We start from the raw sequence: 22915 nt of genomic DNA, 5'->3' as shown, positions 1-22915 counted from the left end.
AGACAACAAACGTGGCTTAGCTTTTTCTTCTTTAAATCATTTCTTTTGACTCGATTAGAAGGTATCTGCTCATAATTTGAGAAATTGTTTTGAGCTTATTACTCATTGATGTTTACTTTAAATAAATAGTCTTGTGTTTTTCAGTCTTATCTGTCTTTTGCATCTGCGAAAAAAATGTTCTTCTGTCAAGGGAAGACTTACTACTAGATTTTAAAACATTGCCATGAGGATTTGATTGCATTCAGTGTTAGTGAGTTTAGAATGTTGAATGATCACCGCTGCACCTCATCCCCAACTCCTCTGCTCCACAGCTCAGTTTTGGGGGTCTATACTCTTCTATCTTACAACGGGCATGGTGCCAATCGATTCATGTTTATTGGCCCCCTGAAAGTCCTATTCTTTTGGCAACACTTCTCTACAGGGACTAGATAAGCATTTGCACATTTGTGTCAGCAATGGGTGCAACTTATTAGGGTGTCCACAAACATTTGAACATGTAGTGTAACATGAAGTAAATAAATAGAATAAAAGACAGAAGAATGCTGCTTCAGTACCTGCCTACTGGCTCCTGTTCCAATGGGTTTTAACTGGTTTACTAATGTCTGTGACAGATGATTGTATGCTACCGGTGAGGCCAATAGAGACTGGAAACTTTAGAAGCATTCCTTTAAACTTTTTCACGACATGACATGCTTTTGTGTTGTATTTTCCTCTATCCAAAGGAAACGGCAATTGAAAATGGCTCGCTTGGGAAGACGGTCCTTCTCTCACATAGTCGCAGGAGTCTTGCTGGCTACAGTGATACTTCCAGGTGAAAAACATTCAAATATTTTATATGAGATACAGCGCTATGCAAACACCTTAGACACAAAATCACATATAAAGCTACAGTATTTGTCTGGGCAATAAGTGTTTATTTGTTCGAAACATTAATAGATTCATATTAGAATAAATACAAATAAACAAAACACTGTGAGTGTGTAGCTTAAACATTTTCACACCTCTCCTCAAGGAGAAGCAGTATTGACAGTTCCCATCTAATTATATAATATATGATAACTAATTTAGGTAATTAATTAATGAGTAATGTCCATACCACATTACCTTGTCCTCAAAATAACATAGGTTACGTAACATAGGCCTTTAAAAAATGTTTATAATAGTTACAGAGTAAAAGCTGAGCTGCTAGTGGAACTGAACAAATTCATACAGTGACTATGAGTTCACAGAGAAATCAACCCTGTGTTGTTCTAACTGTATTCTTTTAACTGTGTTCTTCTTACTATCATATCAGACTTTTACAGAAAAGCATTTCTGACATTTGACCATTGCATTTATGCTTACTTTTATTCACTATAATTTTATTTAGTTTTTTTTGCCAGACATGAACACAGTAAATGCAGAGATAAAGAGTTTGAAACAAATTTCACTGACTATGTTTTTGTACAGGACATTTGCACAGTACTGTAATTAGACCACTGAGTGTTCATAATCCTGGCCATTTGGTAGTAAATGTTTTATGAATAGACCAAAAACCTAATTCTCATAAAATGCCTCACTGTAGAACAAGGTCAAATTTCTAGAAAAATCTGAGAAGACTGACTATTCTGACTAATCTAAGCATTTTGCACCCCTGTGTGATGAGTGAATGTGAATCACAGTGACATTGCTAATGACCTGCAGTTTGCGAGGTTTGTCAGCCCACTGCAACAAACCTTTGACACTGAGCTTAAATGATGTTTGTCATAAAATCTCTGCTGAAGAGAACCATCCTAATTACATGCTGCTGTGGCCACAACACTTACGCAACATACAGTATAATACTATGGTACATCAACAGTGTTGACTTATCCAACTTACTAGAAATAATATTTTTTGGTAGATCATGTAAATAGATCATGTAAATAGATAATGTAAAACTAGGTAAAGCTAAACTTCACACATAACTTATATAAAACTTTTGTTTTATGGTCTGATCTGACCTTAGAACAGCTCCATTGTACTGTATCATCAACCATTATATTCTGAATATCAATACAATGAACTTCCCTCATATCTTTTTAATAGCTGGCAAAGTTTTATGTTATAAGTGGCATAATTCGAGTTATGGGAGAAGCCTATTGGCTTATTGGGACTGATGTGACCCTCATAGAAATGATAATGAATCTGTCATACACACAAAATGTATACAAAGACCAATGTTACTATAAATAAGCCTTTTTTTCTTTTCTGCACTGGGAAAATATATGTGTAATAGAAACTCAAATAAATATACAAGCAGCTTTTCCAGTTTATTTTGATGACCTGACCCAGTTTTTTTTTAAGATCTGAGTACCTGTGAAGGTTTTCAGACATCTAGTATTTATATGATGTATTAATGGAATTATTTAATGTGCCTTGATTAATTAGTACTCCTAAAGTAGCAAAGCACTGCTTAAAGGCTTCTTTGCATTATGAAATACTTCTCTGTGGTGGAAAACGTCTTGTCTATAGTTACTTAAGTAATTACGCTGGAACCACTAAGCACTAAAAAGAGTTCTACCTTTAAAGAATACTATTTTTAAAGTACTTTCAGCAAAAAGGTCCTGTGGTACTATAAAAGGGCTATCGCAATATTAAACCATGTATTTACAATTTATTTTTGTATTTGAAGAACCATTTCAGCATTGAAATGGTCCTTTAAGTTATCGATACAGAAGCCTTTCTTTAATAAAAATCCTTGAAGAATCTCTTTTTAAAGATTTACAATATAGAACCCTTTTAAAAGTGTAACATACTAAAAAATTGTATACATTTATCTGCCATTAAAGTGTTCAGTAATTTAAAACCTTTGAATGGTAGTGCCATGGTAGCATTGGTTATTCCATCAGTTTTCTCTATTTCATTATTATTGCAGGTGTTTTTGAAGACATTTCATTTTTAAGGCATATCAGACACAAAACACTGTGCTGTGCACTTCAGAGCGTTGGGTAAATGCAAGCTGTTTTAGATCACAGCTATGATGGTACCAATGGAGGATTAGGACACTGGGAAAAACATCCTTCTCTAAAATAAAAGGTGTAAAGCACATTAGTGCTTACGTTTTTTCTCTTCCCCCAGAGATAATTAGAGCCGCCTGTGGACATAGCAGGTCCTGCTCTTTGTAGATTTTATAGGTTCTCCTTGCAGAAAGTCCCAGTAACAGTAGCTCCCCGCTGCAGTGCCTCAAAGTGCTGAGTGTGTTCCGTTTGAAGATTAATCTCACACAGTGGCACCTGTATATTAACATCTCCCCCTCCCACACCACCAGTGCCCCAAAGCCATAAAAGTGCTCTCAGTCTGTGGGTTATTAGCCTAGGTAAGCATTTCTGCTTTCCTTTGACACATGCAACATCTGGTTGTAACACCCCCCCCCCCGCCCCCCCTCCCTCCTTCTTCTCTATTACAGAGTTCCTCCTGGCTGTACCAGTGACCCAGAGCTTGAAGGAAGATGGTAACCTCAACAACTTCTGTCTTGTAGTATCATCCCATAGATGTTCTGTTTACATAAGAAATAAATAAGAAACTATGGTGCAATAACATTAATTACACGTTAGACTTGTTTAACGACAATTAAATAATAACTTCAGCCTAAATGTAGAATTTGTCATCTTCTGTTATATTCCTCAAAGCACTATTGCATCCCTCCGTATCATTGGTTTAACAGAATTCAGGATTTTAGTGTTTTCACTCTTCAGTACTCAGCATGCATTCTGTAAACTAAAGGCAAATGTACCATACAGCTATTGGGAGTCCCTCTGATGTAGAGGTTAATAAATACATATGTGATAGTGCACTGTAAAGAAGAAAGAAAAGTTTTTTTAGTTGGTTTAGTTTAGATTTTTTAGTTGGCCTAATTTAAGTTCTGTGAAATGTGTATTGTATGTTCTGCTGACAACCTTAGAATTTAGGTGTCAATGAAATTCTTTATATTCATCAACTTCATCTAGTTAGTCCAATGAAATATGTTAAATTAAATGAATAACTGGCCATTTTGTATTATTGTATTTCTTAATTGACTAATATTAACTATATGCTAAACAAAACTGACAGTGTAATTTTGCGGTACTGTAAGAGTGGCCAGCTGTACTTAGCAAGTCACACTGAGCAACATGGAAAAAGGTCTTACAGCCACTTAGGTCAGGCAGTCAACCATTATGTAAGACTGACACGTATACCAAACAGATGGCAGCCTGGGAGGGGACAACTACACACTGCCGGTGAGAGAGTCGTTGGCCTACAATTTGTACATTTTGCCAACACAGGTTTTATAGTGAAGCCAACCTTTACTAAGAAAGAAAGTTCGTTGAGATGCAGTTGGATATTTTGTTGTTCCACTGATCATATTAACACAAGCCATTTCAGATTCTGTTTTTACAATGTGGGCTTCCTTTTGCATTTACAAACTAGTGGATTGCATTAAACCAAACTTACAGAGGTTTCCTCAGTCTTTAAACAGACTACTACAAAATTCCTACTCTTAACTACTGTGGTGCGACTGTAAGAGGACTTAGTTAGAGGAATTAGTGTTTCTGTCCCTTTAATAAATGTGTATAACTAATGCTGAAGCATAAAGACCAGCAGATCACTGAAGGTGGTTGCACTGTAAGGAATTAAAGCTAATATGCATGTTGTTTTTTTCATAAAAAATAAGTGTCAGACTTGTAATTGACCACCATAAATCATTGTTGAATTAAAAGGACAGCACTGCAACCTTTACTGTTTGCTGCAAATGTGCTTATAGAACACTAAAGCAGCTGTACAAACATTAAAGAAAGCATGAGATCACAGTGTATGTGATGGACTTCCGTAAAACCAGACAAGCTCTGTGTGTTAAAATAAGCTGTTGTAAAACTGTAACTTGTTAGATGTTAATTAAAAAGGTCCACAGTAACCACATTCTGTAAACTGAACATATAGACCAATAGAGATAAGCTGTGGTAAAACTTATTTGAATAAAACAAGGTCTAAAAGTCAACAGTAACAATATTCTGTAACCTGAACATATAGACCAATTGAAATAAAAACAACATCAACAAAAAAGGATTTTCGAGTTGCAGGCATTAAAAACAGTGTGTACAGTTGTTTAAAAAAACACTTGATTATTGCTCTTAGAAAGCAAGGGAAGTCTGAAAGAATGGCTGTCCTTAAGGTAAAACACATGTTTGCTGTCTGATTTAGCAGGTTCAGAAAAAGCAGATTCTGCAGAATCTTCCAAAAGGCTTCTACGTAACAGAAGAAACATCAGCTGGTACAAGCAGCACTCTGATTTCTGGAACTGGTACAAGTACTTCACTGACACAGGCAACCAGGACGGCGTGAGTACAGCTTTACAGGAAACCACATCATTTCTCTGCTTTCAGTTCCCCTATCACAGTTCTTCTATTACCACCTTTTAACATCACTGGGGATTTGTATTCATCTATTTCACTGCAACTCAAGTTAAAACTAGTCTAAAATATTTTATTTTCACATGTTGACATGGTTAAAGAATTATTATTATGAGATATAAGATTATCTGGAAATGGACAGTAATACTGTTGATTTAAGATAGGGAGAGATTCACTGCCAGTCAAGTACACTTCTCCTTTTAGCCCTAAAAAAATCATGTTTGCCTTTGTGTTTTTTTATGATCTGCCAAATAATTCATATAAATAATCTGTGGATCATACAAAAGCTACAAAAATCATCTGCATATTTCTGTAGATTTAATCTGATGTTCATGATCTCATGAAGCAATGACACACAGATGAGCAGCGTATTATTGAAAATGAGGGAATACAGTGTATAGAAAGGGAGGAGGTTCTAATGTAGTTCAATGCAAATCTCAAATTCACTTCTCAAACTAAACCTCACATTCTGCACTTTATAGATTTGTTACTTCGCATAACAAAAGGTGCAGCACTGGCCAGTTACAACTGCCCATGATTAGTAAATATAACACATTCAGTCACATTCTTGTTCTCGGTTGTTTCTCAGGTTGCAGAGCTGGATCGCGTGTATCTCGCATACTTGCAGAACAAGAATCGAGCTGAGGCCCGTAGCTCCTACAAGCTCTACTTACAGCACCTGGGTGACATCTACAAGTCCTGTGCCGAGTCCGACGACCCAAACTGTGTGGCCTCCTACACAAGCAGACAAAAGCCCAAAGCCGAACCCCCTAAACCTGCGGCCGTCAAATCCTGTGATCCTTACAGGGATCCGTATTGCTTGTATTCTCTAGGATACACGCATTACCCATACCCTGCTTCTGTGAAGTCTCCTGCCCCTGTGAAGATGCCTGCCCCAGCCCCAGTTAAGACCCCGGCCTACATTCGTACACCTGTCGTGAAGGACCCCCGCTCAGGCTACTACTACTACTCCCCAATGCTGCAACCCTTCTTGTCTGCTGAGCAGAAGGCTGAGCTGCTGCGCATCTGCGACACCGAAGATGTGGAGTGTTTGCAGTACCATTTGCGTGCAGCCTATGGCTACAAGGCTGCGTCTGGGGCACTCCCATCATATGCCCACCTGGGTTGTGACCCCAAGAGTGACCCAAACTGCAGACCCCAGCTTGTGCAAAAGGCCCCATCTGGTCTATACCTTCGGTATCCTAACTGCGATCCCCGGGTTGACCCATATTGTGCCTATGCTGCCTCAATGGCAGCTGCCCAGAAAATGGAGGCACCTTCTCCTTCAGCTCCCCTTGAGAGGCCCTGCAACCCTCTTTATGAAGAGAATTGCAACCCTCTGACAGCTATCGGGTATGCCAGGTTGGCCTCTGATGAGCCCAAAGATGAATCAGCTCCGGCGGCCAGTGCCATGCGTGCTGCACCCAGGCCCCATTTTAATCCCTTAGCCATGTACCAGGACTCTGCTCCTGCTTCTGCCTTGCATAGAGGGCCACCTGCCCCACGCCAACCTCAGCTACACTATCCTTCTCCAATGGAGGAGAACCGTCATCCTCTGGGACCCCCGGGCAAGACCAAGGAGGGCTATGACTGCTTTATTGGCTATGATGAAGAGTGCTACCCAGTAAGAAGCCAGAACGAGCATCCTGGTCTAAACAGGCAGGTGCCCCATTCCCCTGAAGCATACGAGCCCCACCTTAATACTGACGGCTCCAGAAGTGGTATAATTGAGCCAGATCCTGACTGTGACCCAGAATACGATCGCAACTGTCGTCTACGACGTTATGAGCCTGAGTCTGAAGACCAGCTGATGCCTGTTCCCCGGTATGAGCAACGTGAACGCCAGCCTGCTCAGGAACGCAGAGAAGAGCCAGTCCACCATGATGAGATCCCTCAGCATAGAGAAGAGGCCTACCATGAACAGCAGCCAGAGAACCCAGGCTATGACCAACAGCAGTATGACACTTACATGAGCGGCCAGGAAGACCCCTATGCCAGTTTTGGTCCCCAGGAGCCAGGTGCAGTCAACTTCCAGGATATCCTGAGAGGTTACGGAGGTCAGTTCCCTGGGCAGGATGACCATCGCGCCTATGCAGGAGACTACAAAAAGAAATGAGAAACACAAAAAGCCGCTGAAAAAGTTAGGACAAACCTGTCAACATATGGCTGTGGATAGGTATAAAATGTACACTGATTGAAAAATGTACACACCAACTGCAGTTATGCCGTAATTACAGATGGGGAGGTCTTTGTCTGTTGTAACAGTGTTCAGGAGCTTTTACCAAGCCCTGTTGTCTGACAGCACTTGTACAGGATTTTTATTAGTCTGATTGGGTGATTTGATTGATGACTCATGCTAAATAACTGAGGGGAAAATGCCAATACAAGTTTCAGGAGAGGGATGTAGAGCACCTCAGTTACATTTCCTGATTAAAACATGTCAAATAACTCAATGTATCATCATGCATTTTCTAAGGGGTGGTACAATATGGATTGTGTATTTGAATATACTGCAGTTGTGACCATCTATTGTCTTTTCTCTTTGTCTTTTTTCTTTTCACAGTTTGTTTGTATTTTCTTTTGCAACCACACAATGTTCATTACAAGTAATATTTAATACAATTTCCAAACCTGTGCTTCCTCATTTCATTTCTCTCTTTAAATGTCTGAAATAAAATGCGTTACAATTCCAGGCTGTTCAGTTGATTCATTTTCCAAAAACAGAATAAATTAATTGTTAAATCATCATCATTAATCATTAAGATAATAAGGACACACAGTGTCATTGATGTGAAGCACTAAAAGCTATTTGAGTGTGGCAAACCTTTAGCCTGCTAAGTATGTGATGTGTGAGTGAGTGAGTTACCAGCTAGGTCCACAAGGTGCCTTGCCTCTACACATCTTACACATCATAAGCATAATCAGGCTTCATGCACATTATATGAATATAATGAATAAATAATTTATTCCATATGTGCTTGCACACTCATTGAGCCACTGTGTGTAATTAGGCTATATGCTTCTAAGCATCCTTTATGTGAGAGAGCCAGGTTAGCAGGTTATCGTGACCGGCTCTGTCGGCATTGTTACATCAGGTGGGCGTGGCTTACATCTGTTGCCTCAATAGCATGACCCGGCCATGAATGACTAATTAGTACTATTGGGACCCTCGACCTCCATAGATTTAATATATCTGAAAATATATGAAATAATTAAAAAAAAAATCAAGTTTGTCCCAGGTGTACATGTGATTTTGTCATTGTGCTCAATTGTTCAGCAAATTGGAAAAAGAAACAATCATGGTCGTACCACACATCCCACAAGCAGTAAAAGATGCTGTTAATCTGTGTTTATGACTAAGTAAATGTTTTACTGTGCCGCTGTTCATCACAGCAGGCAGTGCGTTTTTATGAGCAGTGTTTTATGAATGTTGACAGGAGCAGTTCCTCTATTTTTTGCTGAAAGTAGAGACTTTAACTCGGCGTCAATGTTCATTACAAGTAATATTTAATACAATTTCCAAACCTGTGCTTCCTCATTTCATTTTTTTTAAGGAACATTTCTCTCTTTAAATGTCTGAAATAAAATGCGTTACAATTCCAGGCTGTTCAGTTGATTCATTTTCCAAAAACAGAATAAATTAATTGTTAAATCATCATCATTAATCATTAAGATAATAAGGACACACAGTGTCATTGATGTGAAGCACTAAAAGCTATTTGAGTGTGGCAAACCTTTAGCCTGCTAAGTATGTGATGTGTGAGTGAGTGAGTTACCAGCTAGGTCCACAAGGTGCCTTGCCTCTACACATCTTACACATCATAAGCATAATCAGGCTTCATGCACATTATATGAATATAATGAATAAATAATTTATTCCATATGTGCTTGCACACTCATTGAGCCACTGAGTGTAATTAGGCTATATGCTTCTAAGCATCCTTTATGTGAGAGAGCCAGGTTAACAGGTTATTGTGACCGGCTCTGTCGGCATTGTTACATCAGGTGGGCGTGGCTTACATCTGTTGCCTCAATAGCATGATCCGGCCATGAATGACTAATTAGTACTATTGGGACCCTCGACCTCCATAGATTTAATATATCTGAAAATATATGAAATAATTTAAAAAAAAATCAAGTTTGTCCCAGGTGTACATGTGATTTTGTTATTGTGCTCAATTGTTCAGCAAATTGGAAAAAGAAACAATCATGGTCGTACCACACATCCCACAAGCAGTAAAAGATGCTGTTAATCTGTGTTTATGACTAAGTAAATGTTTTACTGTGCCGCTGTTCATCACAGCAGGCAGTGCGTTTTTATGAGCAGTGTTTTATGAATGTTGACAGGAGCAGTTCCTCCATTTTTTGCAGAAAGTAGAGACTCGGCGTCAGTTTTCTGTTGAGACCGAACGTGGCATAGGAAGTCATGTGATAAACTGTTACACATGGCACTTACGGTATCTACCATCTCTGCAAAGTTCACCTTCAAGTATCAAGTACGCTACGTCTGGGAACAGCACACAAAGAAGGTAAACTGAGATTGTAGCTTTACTCAATCTTTTCTAACTGATCTCACCAGCAAAGCTTATAACAGTAGCTTATAACATCGTCTCTATGCAAAACTTGTTCGTCAGAAGAAAAAAACACAAACCTGCAAACCTTCCTGTGCTTTAATCTACTGTTAACATACAGCTTACATACGCAATGCAGCGCAAACTTTATCAATACTAAAAGCACCCATTTCAAATGCTTTGCACTTTACACTGTTTTATTAGATTTTATTTAAATGGTTAAGATGCTTTACACATATTTAACTCTAAGCCTTTTACCAGGTAGTTTAACAATGTGTACATAATGTGGATTGTTTGTTTCCTTCTAATCAATGCATTCAGCTGCTTTAAGTTGCACCTATTACTGACACAGATGTGTAAATGCACACACACACACACATACACATCTTGTCTAGTCCCTGTAGAGAAGCATTGTCAATAGAATAGGACTCTGTGGAGCAGATGAACATCAACCTATTGACACCATACCTAATGCCAAGCATGGGCTAGAGGGATATAAAGCCCCGAACATTATCTGGAAAGTTATTCCAGAGTTGGCATTTGTCATGGTGCCAATTGATTGATGTTATCTGCTCCAGAGAGTCCTATTCTATTGGCAATACTTCTCTACAGGGACACAATGTGTGTGTGTGTGTCACTTAAAGTAGCTGAATGCAGTTGTTAGAAGGGTCTAGCACATCTAGCATATATCTTAATACTAACTTAAGACTAATATATTCAAGATAAGATTCTCTTAAGAGTCTCATTATTTCTCCTGGACATGGTTAAGTCTAATAGTGAGACTTTGACCTCAAGGTTTTCTCACATTTTATGCCTGGGTTTTCTCACGCTGATCAGAATAGTGTCTTCACAGGTGGCTTAATCTCTTTTTGGTCACCTCACCTCTGTCTCAGCTTAATAAAATTCATCATCTCATTTCTTATAAATCTCTCTCCTACATCTCTGAGATCTTTCAGCAGTCTATCAGAGCAGAAGGAGAGCTCATGCTTTTCTCATTCGTGTTCAGAATTGATGTTGGGGTGAGATCTGTTTTATTTCACATGGCATGTATACATTTGATATCATCCCACAGTAAAGAGCTGTACAGAAGATAATGGCAGAATACTGTTAAAAAAATGTTTAAGTAATTTTTTATATGGTCACTGTCCTGCTCCATCATCCTGCATCTTCTATGCTTTTGTGAAGTGGCTTATCCTTGTCTTGTTATGCTGAATCATCTTATGTACTTCCTGCTGCTTCTTGCTAATTTAGCTTTCTACTTAATAGTACATGCATTACTATGCATTTTGTGCACTTAGTGATTTCTAGAATTTCTAGAATAGAAAATGATGTATCTTTTGTTTTGAACTTTTTAGGCTGTTTTATTTTGATGCACATCATTGTTTGGTAGATCTTGTGAATGCCTTGGAAATAAAGACGCTGAGGTGTGAAGCCCTTAATAGACTGCAGTGCTCTGCTCACATTCACTCTGTTTCCATTATATTTTAGTTATTGCTGTCCAGCCTTGTGGAGTTCCACCATAAATTTGTAGAGCATGGGAGATTGATGTAAAACAGAGAAGGCTGCAGCTCTACCAATGACGCCATGAACAGGAGTCCCCAGCAGACACTGGAAAAAAACATATTTGTGACTTTTGTTTTTATGGTCATATTATTTTTGGCCTTCATTGTTTTAAGATCTCATTTACTGTTGCCTACATGGTCACAGCCTTTAACTACGAGGCCCCAGCCACAGGTTCCCTTTAATATCCCAAGTGCTGTCAAAAATGCCATTGAGAAGTACAAAAAGGAAAATAAGTTCAAAGTTACACAAAGGGCCTACAAGAGTCAGGCCCTTAGTCTGGCGGGCCTGATGTGCACACTGAAGACCAGAGTACATGTGAACACAGTGAAGCCTGGAGATGGACCTTTCTCAGGAGAACAGTGGGAGAAATCAATACCCAAGCAGAGTCTCCAAGCAACACTGGGGACTCCTAAAACATGTGCCGTGGTAATGTCAGCAGGGGCTCTAAACGGCTCTTCACTGGGCACAGATATTGGTAAGATATCATTCTTCTCTACTGAACATACTATATAAATTATATATAATCAAATGTTTTATGTAACTTAAAAAGTCCAGAGTGCAGAGAGAAGATAATGTCATCCCATTAATATAACAGTATATAGTGCAGTTTTCAATGCTCTTTCAGTGTCATTACATTGCGTGCTCTTGCACCTACGTTCTTTCAAAACAGCGGCAAAGTCCAAATAGAGGACAGCTGAATGGCACTTAGTCGGCATTAGTTGGGCATCCTAGAGAAGAATAAGGGCACAACAAACATCTTTAAAAAGTAAAACAAGAATTTGCTAAACATGTTTTTAATTGTATTTTTTTCCGAAATCATCAATTCCAGGATCAAAAGTATTAATACAGCATCAAAAATAAACATACACCAACTTCGATGTTAATTTAGAGGTGCTGAAAGTTGCAAAAAAGAAATTGTTAAGGTTCTGGTAGGGATCATGATTAATTACAGCTCAGCCTAAACATCAAAAGGTGTTTGTATCATGGATGAAGCAGGCTAACATTAAGTCTTTGAAATGGCCTTTCTGATATCAGATATGTGGCCTGTGCGTATAAGTTGGGTTTGTGCCAGGAAACCAATATGTATATAACTGCTGTCATGTAAAAACTTCACAATTTCCATTTTTGACGTTTTTAACTTTTTGACATTTTGAATCTAGCAATTGTTCTTTACATTGTATAAAACCGACGATGAAATAAATAGTAGTGTAATTTTTGGGCAGGAGAACAAATAAATATATGCCAAATAAACTGTCAGAAGAATCTGTTTTTTTTTTATAACATCTCAGTGTAGTTTCGAGAACTTTAGCCTTGAACATGACGAAGCTCGGAAACAGAAGCTTTATTAGAGAAAATGATCAATTATTTATTTATTAGAGAGGCTTCACCAACTTTTTAAGAGATAAAAGGATGATCGTCATTAGGCTGGATTAAGCTTAGAGCTAAGAGAGGAGCAGCGGTGTGTGTAAGAGAGACGGAGAAGGAGAGATGAGGGAGAGGTAAGAGAAGAGAGTTAGTTATGAGATCCATATTTCAGCAAAAGTACTGTGCTTAACAGTATCAACGTCGATTTCACATCGCTAAATAAAACCTCTAATACGTCACTAGACTCTGTAAATGAATGTCTCAGCGAAGGAAGTTGGGGCCAACCTTGGTAAGATGACTACTTTGCGTTAAAAAAAGTTAACATTGATAGATTTAAACATTTCATAGTGTCATTAGTTTGTTGAGTAGAGATAGGGAAATGTGACAATCAATATCCAAGTGAGCATTGCCCAGATAACAAGAACATGACAGAAATGTTTTTAAAAAGTACAGGACATCCATATTCAGATGTGAAAATAAACTAATAAATGTTACTGTTTGGCTGGATTACCACACAGTGGCTGCCTAGACAAGGCTGTCCCTTATAACTAAAAAAGCAGACTTTTGAAGGAACAGACTTTCTAAGATGGGATACGTGAAGAGAAGAATTTAGTATTTAATCAGAAAGGGCTCAAGGGTCACAAAATGCTCGCTTAAAAGATCCAGATATGAATCCCACAACTCTGTATTATATAGCATAATAAGATCCAATAAATGGATTTGGATCAGCAAATCAGCTGAATTTTGAACTAGTTGGAGCTTTTTTTAATGATTTGCATGACTGACACAGTACATAACAGTTCTCCAATCTTGAAGTTATAAATGCATGCACCAGCTACTCTGTGTCATGTAAGGAGAGTACATTACGCAGTTCAGCAATATTATGTATGAGTGGACAGAGTCCAATAAGTAAGACCTCTGTTTTTTCTGAATTTAGCAAAAGAAAGTTGTGAGTCATCCAGTTCTTTATGTTATTAAGACAGTCTGTTATTTTATTAAGACAAATGTCTTCATTTGGTTTAGCAGATAAGTAGAGCTGGGTGTCATCAGCATAGTAATGAAAGTCAATGCCATGTTTACGGATTATTTTGCCCAGCGACAGCATATAAAGAGTAAATAGTAGCGGACCCAAGAAAGATCCCTGAGGAACACTATAGCTTACTTTTGAGTAGTAGGAATATTCATTATTTAAGTAAACACATTGGTGTCGATCTGTCAGATACAATCTAAACCAAGTGAGGGCCAATCCTTTAATTCCTACAGTATTTTCAAGCCTGTCAAGCAGAATTGCATGATCTGTGGTGTTAAAGGCAGCACTAAGGTCAAGCAGCACAAAATAGTAGTGCAGCCCCTATCAAATGAAACACATAGGTCATTTGTGACTCTTAGTAACGCTGTTTCAGTGCTATGGTCGAGTCTAAACCCAGACTGAAAGACCTCCTAAATGCTGCTGTCGTGGAGGTAGGTGCACAGCTGCTGAAGGGGAGATTTGATATTGGTCTATAATTACCAAGTTCATTGGGGTCAAGGTTAGGTTTTTTGAGAATAGGCTGATTTAAGGGATTTGAGGGAAGAGTTATTAATGGCAAATACTGGTTCTATAACCCTAGGCAGAACCTATAGAAAAAACTGTGTTGGAACAGGATCTAGTACACATGAGGATGACTTTGATGAGCTAATAATGCTAACCAAGTCCTTGTCAGTAACCAGATGGAAATACTCCAAGTGTCCATTATAGCTGGTGCACCATTCATCAACATTAACTGCAGTGGTTAGGGACTGACTATGAATTATTAGTTGAATGTTTTCAATTTTATCATTAAAAAAGGTCATGAAATCATTACTATCCTCAGAATAGTACAGAATTAACTAACCATTGCAAAAAGCAGTGTAACAGCATTTTGAAACCAATGACCAGTTCAGAGTAGGAAATGCAAACAAGGAAAACGAGGCCACCATGTAAAAATGTTTAAAAGTCCTGGTCACCAAAGTTCAGTTCTTTACAGACGCCCACGATGCTGTGATTCGATTTAATGCAGCACCAACAAGAGGATTTGAAAAGGACGTGGGAACGAAAACCACTGCACGCATTGTTAATTCACAGGTAATTCACAGCTGACATTACAAAGCTTCACCTGTTCTATTTTATAAAGTCTGACTTTTATAAAGTCAGATTGAGGATTGTTCTTTACTATAGTGACGATTCGTCTGCCATTTCCCTTTGTTTGGTGTTACCTTGTGCTTCCTAGCACATTGCTCTGTTTGTTTCTATTCTTCCTATTCGTCCCGCCTGTTCATTAGTGTTCCCACCTGTGTCTCTGTCCTATCCACGCCCTCTTGTTAGCGTCAGGTGTTCCTTGTTTGTCCTTGTACACGTATCCTTTGTTTTAGCCTTCCCTTGTCTGGTCTTGTGCATGTTCAGGTGTATGTCTGTGCATAGTATGTTGGCCTGGCCTGGCCTGCTTGTTTGGTTTCTTTTTGTTTTGTTTGTTAGTCTCAGCACATGTTATGTTTGCTTATGCTGTTTATTTAGTTTTTGTTAGTTTCTTTTGTTAGCCTCTTACTTATTTGCTTAATCTGTTTGTTCTGTTCCTGTTTGCTTCCTTTGTTAGCCTCAGTAGTTGGTTTGTATGTTTGGCCTTTTGGTTCTGTTTCTTTCGTTAGTTTTAGTAGTATGTGGTTTTATTTATTTATTTATAAAATCCTTGCACTTCAGTCCGCCACCAAGCCCCATGCATTGTGACATGCCATCAACAGTGGAGGTCTTTCTTGGCCTTCCAGTGCGATTAATTAGCTTCTTAATAATTTTCAACACTGACTTTCATTGGCACTGGTATTGTCATCATGATGAACAATGGCAACTGCAAATTCCAAAGGTGTTTGAAAGCTTAGAAGCAAGCCTAGGTATCTCATGGCTGCACCAGAGAAGCAATTGCACACACTTAAAAGTACTCAAACACCTGTGAAGCCAAACGGTGCTCTGAAATGAGGGGCACTTTATGAAAAAGTGTTTCAACATGGTCAAACCAAAATGTATGCAAATTATGGATGTCCTGCTACCAGACATTTGGTAGTCTGTACCAATGCCACTAGTATTCTGCACAGTTTGAGGTTTAGTTTCCTTTTGTATTGCACTTTTGTCCAGTTTCCATCATTCCTCAAAGGCATTTTCACATACTTCTTTAACCACAACTATTGTTGACACTACTGGTCAACCTTTACTACATCAATGTGATCAATGTGATCTACATCAACATTTCTGTACTAATACAGTGAGTTTTCTTTATTTGCTGTTTAGCTTGTAATGTCTGAGAGTGCAGAGTTTCTCAAAGATCCTCTGTATAACACGGGTGTGCTAATTATTTGGGATCCATCACCTTACTCCAGAGATCTGCATGTGGTCAGTGACACACACACTAATAAAATGCTCAAATAAAAAAAGTAGATATAAAGCCTTCTTTTCTAAAAAGACAATGATGCTTGTCTGTCTCATGTAACTTTAAAACTGTACAACTCATTACATTTCTCCCTTGTTTTTGCAGTGGTACAAAAATCACGATTATAATTTCCATGAGTGCTACCATGAGTACCGCAGACTCCACCCTGAGCAACCCTTCTACATCATGAGTCCTTCCATGCAGTGGGATCTGTGGGACGTGATTCAGGAAAACTCGCCTGTGGACATCCAGCCCAATCCACCTTCCTCTGGAATGATGGGTAATATATATATTAAACATTTTATTGGGAGTGTAAGGATACACACATTTTCAGGTTTCCTATTTTGGGTGAATGAAATGGGTGAAACATTCGATTCAACATGTTCTACTCAGATGGATTTTGCTTCCAGTGTAAGAGTTGCCCCGTCATCAAGAAATCATGATTCCAATCCTGTGGTCAGGAGTCCAAGATAGAACAATTGGTCTTGCTCTCTGTGGTTGGGTGGGTGGGATGCTGTTCAAGAAAAAGTGTTCTGAGAAAGTGGTAATTTGCTTCACCACTCAGACCAGGCAAGTACACTAGAACACATAGGTGACGGTACTCTAAGGGGAATGAATGCACACTGATGGTGAGTGAGGAGGGCGGGAAAGACATGCCCAGTATGCTATTAAGTTTTACTCATCAAAGCTTCACTGCCAAAACATAAGGCACACCCTAATGGTCATCATATTTAACTGAAACAACTCTATGCGGTCTCTCTGTCTTTCCTTAGCTTCCACAATATGACCACCAATCCTGTCAGGAGCAGGAGATTAACTAATTTCATTTTTTCACCCTGTAATTAACCATAACTCGTAAGAAGTGCATTTTGTTGGTAACTGAGTGTACTTATTTATTGTAGTAATGACAGCTATTAGTGTTACAGTGTGGCGTGGGGTTTGGACTCAAGTGCAGTTTAAGTTTGTTTTATTATGAGTAAATGGAAATGGAAATGGAAATTCTCTTGTGGTGTGTGCTTGGTGACTGTTGGGCTTGAACTCCCAACCCTGGCAATGGGAGTCCAGTGTATTTCTACTGTGCCATCACAGCTGTGAGGGGTGGCAGTATAAACACTGATCATAAGCAACACAGAAAACGGCGGGAAAACAAACAAAGGAAAACCAGGAGTGATGTTAACTCAAACTAAAGACAACAACTCGAATGCTTTTCTCTTTTTGCTTTTCTCTTTTCACTGTTACCAACTTAAACTTTGAGACCTTTGAGCCTCCATGGACCAACGAAAGGGGTCTTTCAAGTCAGGGTAGTGAGGGGAGCCGCCACTGTACTGAAGTTCCGCACAAAACAGCGAAAGAAGTTTGCGAACCCCAGGAAGGACTGGACTTGCCTGAGAGAAGAAGGACGTGGCCAGTCCTTGATGGCCTGAATCTTGGTTGGATCCATTTGGAGGGTGCCTTTGGAGATTATGAACCCCAGGAACGACACAGTCTCTGTGTGGAACACAGACTTCTCCAACTTTATGAAGAGACGGTTCTCCAAGAGCAGTTGGAGGACTCGCCTGACGTGTCCCACGTGTTCCTCCAGGGACTGGCTGTATATTAATATGTCATCGAGGTAGACATATACAAAGCGGTCCAACGCCTCCCGTAACACGTCATTGATAAGACGCTGGAAAACCGCTTGGGCATTCATGAGGCCGAAAGGCATGACGCGATACTCATAATGCCCTGTAGGGGTGATGAAAGCGTTTTTCCACTCATCCCCCTGTCGTATGCAGACCAGGTTGTAGGCACTGTGCAGGTCCAATTGGTAAAGACTGATGCCTGCTGCAGTGCCTCAAAAGCAGTCGACATGAGGGGGAGGGGATAGCGTTCTTTCACAGTCACCGTGTTCAGACCTCGATAATCTATGCATGGGCGGAGTCCGCCATCTTTCTTCCCCACAAAGAAGAAACCAGCCCCAGCCGGGGATGAGGATGGACGTATGAAACCGGACTCCAATGCCTCCTTAATGTAGGAGTCCATGGCAGCACATTCCGGGGGTGGGGGGGGTGGGGTGAGGAATCGCAAACAGGGTGGTCCCCGGAAGGAGATCTATGGCACAGTCGCAAGGCCTGTGGGGGGGCAGGATTTGCGATTCCTCCTTACGGAACACAGCGCAGAGATCCCAGTACACCCCAGGAACCCTGTCCAGATGAGGAATGACTCTGGCTTAGGGTCTCTCTGGGGAGGTTCTTCCTTGTGACCCTGACAATGTGGCCCCCAAGCATAGACTGAGCGGGTTGTCCAATCTATTCGTGGGTTGTGGAGTTCCAACCAGGGGTAGCCGAGCACCAACTGCAGATGAGGTGCCTGAGTCAGGTACAATTCCACCTGCTCAGTGCGCGCCCCAATCCGCAGTGTTACTGGTTGGGTGCGATGGGTCACGGGACCAGATCCCACAATCCTCCCATCTATGGCATGGATGGGTAGTGGGCATTCCAGGGGGTCCACGGGAAGGCCGAGACTAGCAGCCAGTGAACTGTCCACAAAATTGCCCGCAGCCCCAGAATCCACAAAGGCTGTCAGCGATGTACGTTGGGAGGTCCAGGCTAGAGTAACCGGGAGGTGTAGTCCCGAGATGGGGGATACCACATGGTCTAAGGCAGAGTCCCCCGCTCGGGTTAGACCCTCTCGTTTCCCGACTTATGAAGGACTGTCTTAGACCTGTTCCCCGGGACAGGTCCGGGTGGTAGATGGTCAGGTAACCGGGCACCGCCCAGCTGCATGGGCTCAGGAGCCTCCCGTGGTGGGGGTTCCCAAGTGGGATTTACTGGTTACTGGTGCCAAAAACCTGTAGCATGATGGTTACATGCTCTTTCTCTGGCTCTCTGACGTATGCGGTTGTCCAGGCGGATGCACACGTCATAGAGGTCGGTGAACGTAGAGGTAGGTCACGAGTGGCGAGTTTGTCCTTCATCTTGCCATTGAGACCCCGTAAAAAGATCGGCCTCAAGGCCTCTTCACCCCAAGCACTCTCTGCTGCCAGAGTGTGAAAGTCTATAGCATATTCTGCTACAGAGCGTGCACCCTGGGTGAGGTCTAGCAGCCGTGGGCCAGCGTCTCTGCCCTCTAATGGCTGGTAAAACGTCTGACGTAACGCCTTAGTAGTAAGGCAGTCAGGAGAGGGACTGCCAGGGCCGTAGCCCACGCTAGAGCTCGGTCCGTGAGCAGTGACACCATGTAGGCCACTTTGGAGTGCTCTGTGGGGAACCGGGAAGGTTGCTGCTTGAATGCGAGAGGAATCCTCTGCATTTGCCTGATTCCCCAGTGTAACGCTCAGGTGTAACCAAGTGGGCCTCATGTCCAACCGTGGCTACCTCAGGAGGAGGAGGTTGGACTGGCTGTGCGGCAGTCTCAGGGCGGGCCTGTGTGGCCTCAGCCTGAACTGTAACCAGCTGGTTCAACCGCTCTGTGATTGCCGATAGCAGTTGCTCATGGCGGCCAATGGCCGTGCCTTGATGTTGCAAAGCTTCCTTAATTGGCGCCAACTCTCCTGAGTCCATTGTTGGTCGCACCTTTCTGTTACAGTGTGGGGTTTGGACTCAAGTGCAGTTTAAGTTTGTTTTATTATGAGTAAATGGAAATGGAAATGGAAATTCTCTTGTGGTGTGTGCTTGGTGACTGTTGGGCTTGAACTCCCAACCCTGGTAATGGGAGCCCAGTGTATTTCTACTGTGCCACCACAGCTGTGAGAAGTGGCAGTATAAACACTGATCATAAGCAACACAGAAAACGGCAGGAAAACAAACAAAGGAAAACCAGGAGGGATGTTAACTCAAACTAAAGACAACAACTCGAATGCTTTTCTCTTTTTGCTTTCCTCTTTTCACTGTTACCAACTTAAACTTTTTTCTTTTCTGTTCACAACTTAAACTTCTATTTTCACTTTTCTCTTTTCTGTTCACAACTGTTCACTTTTTTTTCTTTTCTGTTCTGTTCACATCATAAACCCACCGTTACCGTTCACCCCTCTACAAAGGTGCGACGGGGAATTGTGTTTGGCTGGATGTATTTATACTGTGCCACACAGGTGGGCCTGGTCAACGTTGATTACCGCTGGGAATTCTGGGGCTTGGAGTTCTTTGCTCCAACCCGACCAGCTTTTCTACTTTGCTGGCCGGGCCCCCTGCTGGCGGCTGGCGGTACATGCTGCCTGCTCACAATTAGAACTTACTGTGTATTTTTGTGGAACACTGTTTCAAATACACTTGATACACATAGATATTTATTTTATACATATTTTATATCTGCTGTTGAATATTATATTTGTTAACATGTGAAAATGTAGTATGATCTGATGGTGACCAGGTGTACAAGGAATGCAGACTTTCTGGAGATGCTGAGAGCCTAGAGGTTAAAGGGTCAGAAGCTTCAGTGTCAGGCAGATACACCCTGTTACAACTGCCGACATCGTAAAAGTCATAAAGATTGACCATCTTTTTTAGGAACACACATATTACCCCTCCCTATAGACCTAAATAAACCATGAATAAATGGGAATCAGAAATGAAACCAGTTATATTCTACACTGCATTCCTGTGTTATCCATGTGCCCACTAGGGCAAACTAGCCACAACTGGCTGTGGGATGTTTTGTGGACTATATGGTACTAGCAAAGATTAGAACTCATGTATTCCTCCTGTTGTTTATTTTACATTAACTATTTTTGTGTTTCCGTTCAAAATTGTTCAAAAATAAATCCATGCAGTCCATTTAGTACACATATCACCTAATGTTATGATAGATCTATTTTTCAACATGCTCTTGTGAACATTACAACTTTTGAACATCTGCTATAATTATAGCCTGTAGGCCTATTGACCTGAACTTACACAAATAATAAAAAAACATACTGTGCTATGTCTTACAGACTACTTTGTGTCAAATGTAAAACCATTTTAATTATTTTAGTGCTACAAATAACCAGTTGTCCCAAGTGGTTGATATGGTATCTCAGATGGTTGGTCAGGTGTTACTAAGTAGTTGCTCTATTCATTCCTATGGGGAAAATCCATAATAATCCCAAATCTCACAATCAGACTAAACAATCTAGAGTGTCGGTTACCTTGAGACTGTAGAATGATCTCCTCGTGAAAATCTTCCCTGGCTGGCTCCACATGTATCAGTCTTAAGTCCTTACCCGCAACCAAATTGGGAGAAAAAAGGGAATAAAAGAAAATAAATAATAAAAAAGGGAAATGTTACTTATTTTATTAATGTAATTTAATATTTTGAATAATACAATTTATTGTATTAATTTAGGTATAAGTTAATTATTATTTTTATGTTCACAATATTAACATTCTTTTTTATTATATCACACTCAGGATCGCTATGTATGAGGGCCTATGCGTGTATATGTTTTATTAATGTTTTAGGTCAAACACTGCATGTACATGACACTGCCTCTACAGTAATTACAGTAAGTCAGTCTTTCTTTTTCTGTCACAGGTATCATTGTGATGATGAGCGTGTGTAAGCGAATTAGTGTGTATGAGTTTGTGCCATCACAGCGAAAGACGGACCTCTGCTACTACTATAGCTCAAACCGAAATTGGCAGTGCACTCTGGGACACTACCATCCCTTAATGTTTGAAAAGAGCCTGGTCAAGCGTCTTAATCGGGGCCATGAGGAGGATGTCTTGATGCTTGGAAAAATCACACTGGACGGATATTCAGAATATGCTTGTACAGACAGCTAGCCACATCCTGTGTTCTATCATCCTGTGTTCTATGGCATCTCTGTCATTGCCTGCTGCACTATATAACTTTAGTGGAGCACACACAAGACCTCTTACAAAGAATATGTGTAAAATACTGTAATACTTCTCTCTCTTTTCAGTCCACATGTTTTTTTACTTTCAATGATGGTTCTTTAAGCTCAGAATTGAAAAAGTAGTTATTTAGGAAGCGGACCACATACACACACACTTAACCACATACACACACACTTAACTACACACACATGTTCATGTTCAGGGAATACTATGTGCAATATCCCACCCCCATGTGCAATTAAGAGTCTTTTACTGTAAATAATATTGTTTATTGCTTTTTTAATTCTTATCTATATTGTGTGTATATAGTGTAAATTATTTATTTATCTAAATTTTTGTAACTGAGTGTCCTGCTATCACTTTCTGCTGTTACACTGTGAATTTCCCCACTGCGGGACTAATAAAGGACTATCTTATCTTATCTTATCTTATCTTATCTTAATGCTTTGGGTATACTTTGCCAATTAACCATGTAGCTGCAGATTAACTACTGTGAAAATTACCATATATTTAAATTTGTATTTTATTTGAATTAATAGTTTTATTTAAGTACAAGCTACCACTGCCTTTTAACAGAAACATAATAGGAAGTTTGCATAATTGCATAATAATGGTAGGAACTAACAAACTGCTTCATATGTGACATTATTGAGTACTCAATAGTGCCTTTTCCTAGTACTTTATCAGTAATGATCATGTTTAGGTCCTCTTGTCATTCTGTGCATTTTCCTTGGCATAGTTAAGTAATGAGTTTG

General features: G+C 40.1%; 2 protein-coding genes across 2 annotated transcripts; both read left to right on the top strand.

The window, feature by feature from the left end:
* Positions 1 to 738: 738 nt before the first annotated feature.
* and1 (actinodin1) lies at positions 739 to 7556 on the top strand. Its single transcript, XM_072678439.1, has 4 exons — positions 739 to 811; positions 3428 to 3472; positions 5200 to 5336; positions 5998 to 7556. The coding sequence occupies exons 1-4, from the start codon at positions 739 to 741 to the stop codon at positions 7522 to 7524; spliced, it is 1782 nt and encodes a 593-aa protein (XP_072534540.1). The 3' UTR covers positions 7525 to 7556.
* Positions 7557 to 11563: 4007 nt separating this feature from the next.
* Positions 11564 to 22201, top strand: LOC140536435 (beta-galactoside alpha-2,6-sialyltransferase 1-like). The gene is made up of 5 exons (XM_072658233.1): positions 11564 to 12017; positions 14914 to 15011; positions 16206 to 16307; positions 16450 to 16624; positions 21835 to 22201. Exons 1-5 carry the CDS (start codon positions 11564 to 11566, stop codon positions 22083 to 22085), a joined length of 1080 nt encoding a protein of 359 aa, XP_072514334.1. The 3' UTR covers positions 22086 to 22201.
* Positions 22202 to 22915: the final 714 nt, after the last annotated feature.

The sequence above is a fragment of the Salminus brasiliensis genome, chromosome 1 (assembly GCF_030463535.1).
Source record: "Salminus brasiliensis chromosome 1, fSalBra1.hap2, whole genome shotgun sequence".
Lineage (NCBI taxonomy): Eukaryota > Metazoa > Chordata > Actinopteri > Characiformes > Bryconidae > Salminus > Salminus brasiliensis.
This window is presented reverse-complemented; position numbering and strand designations above follow the sequence as displayed.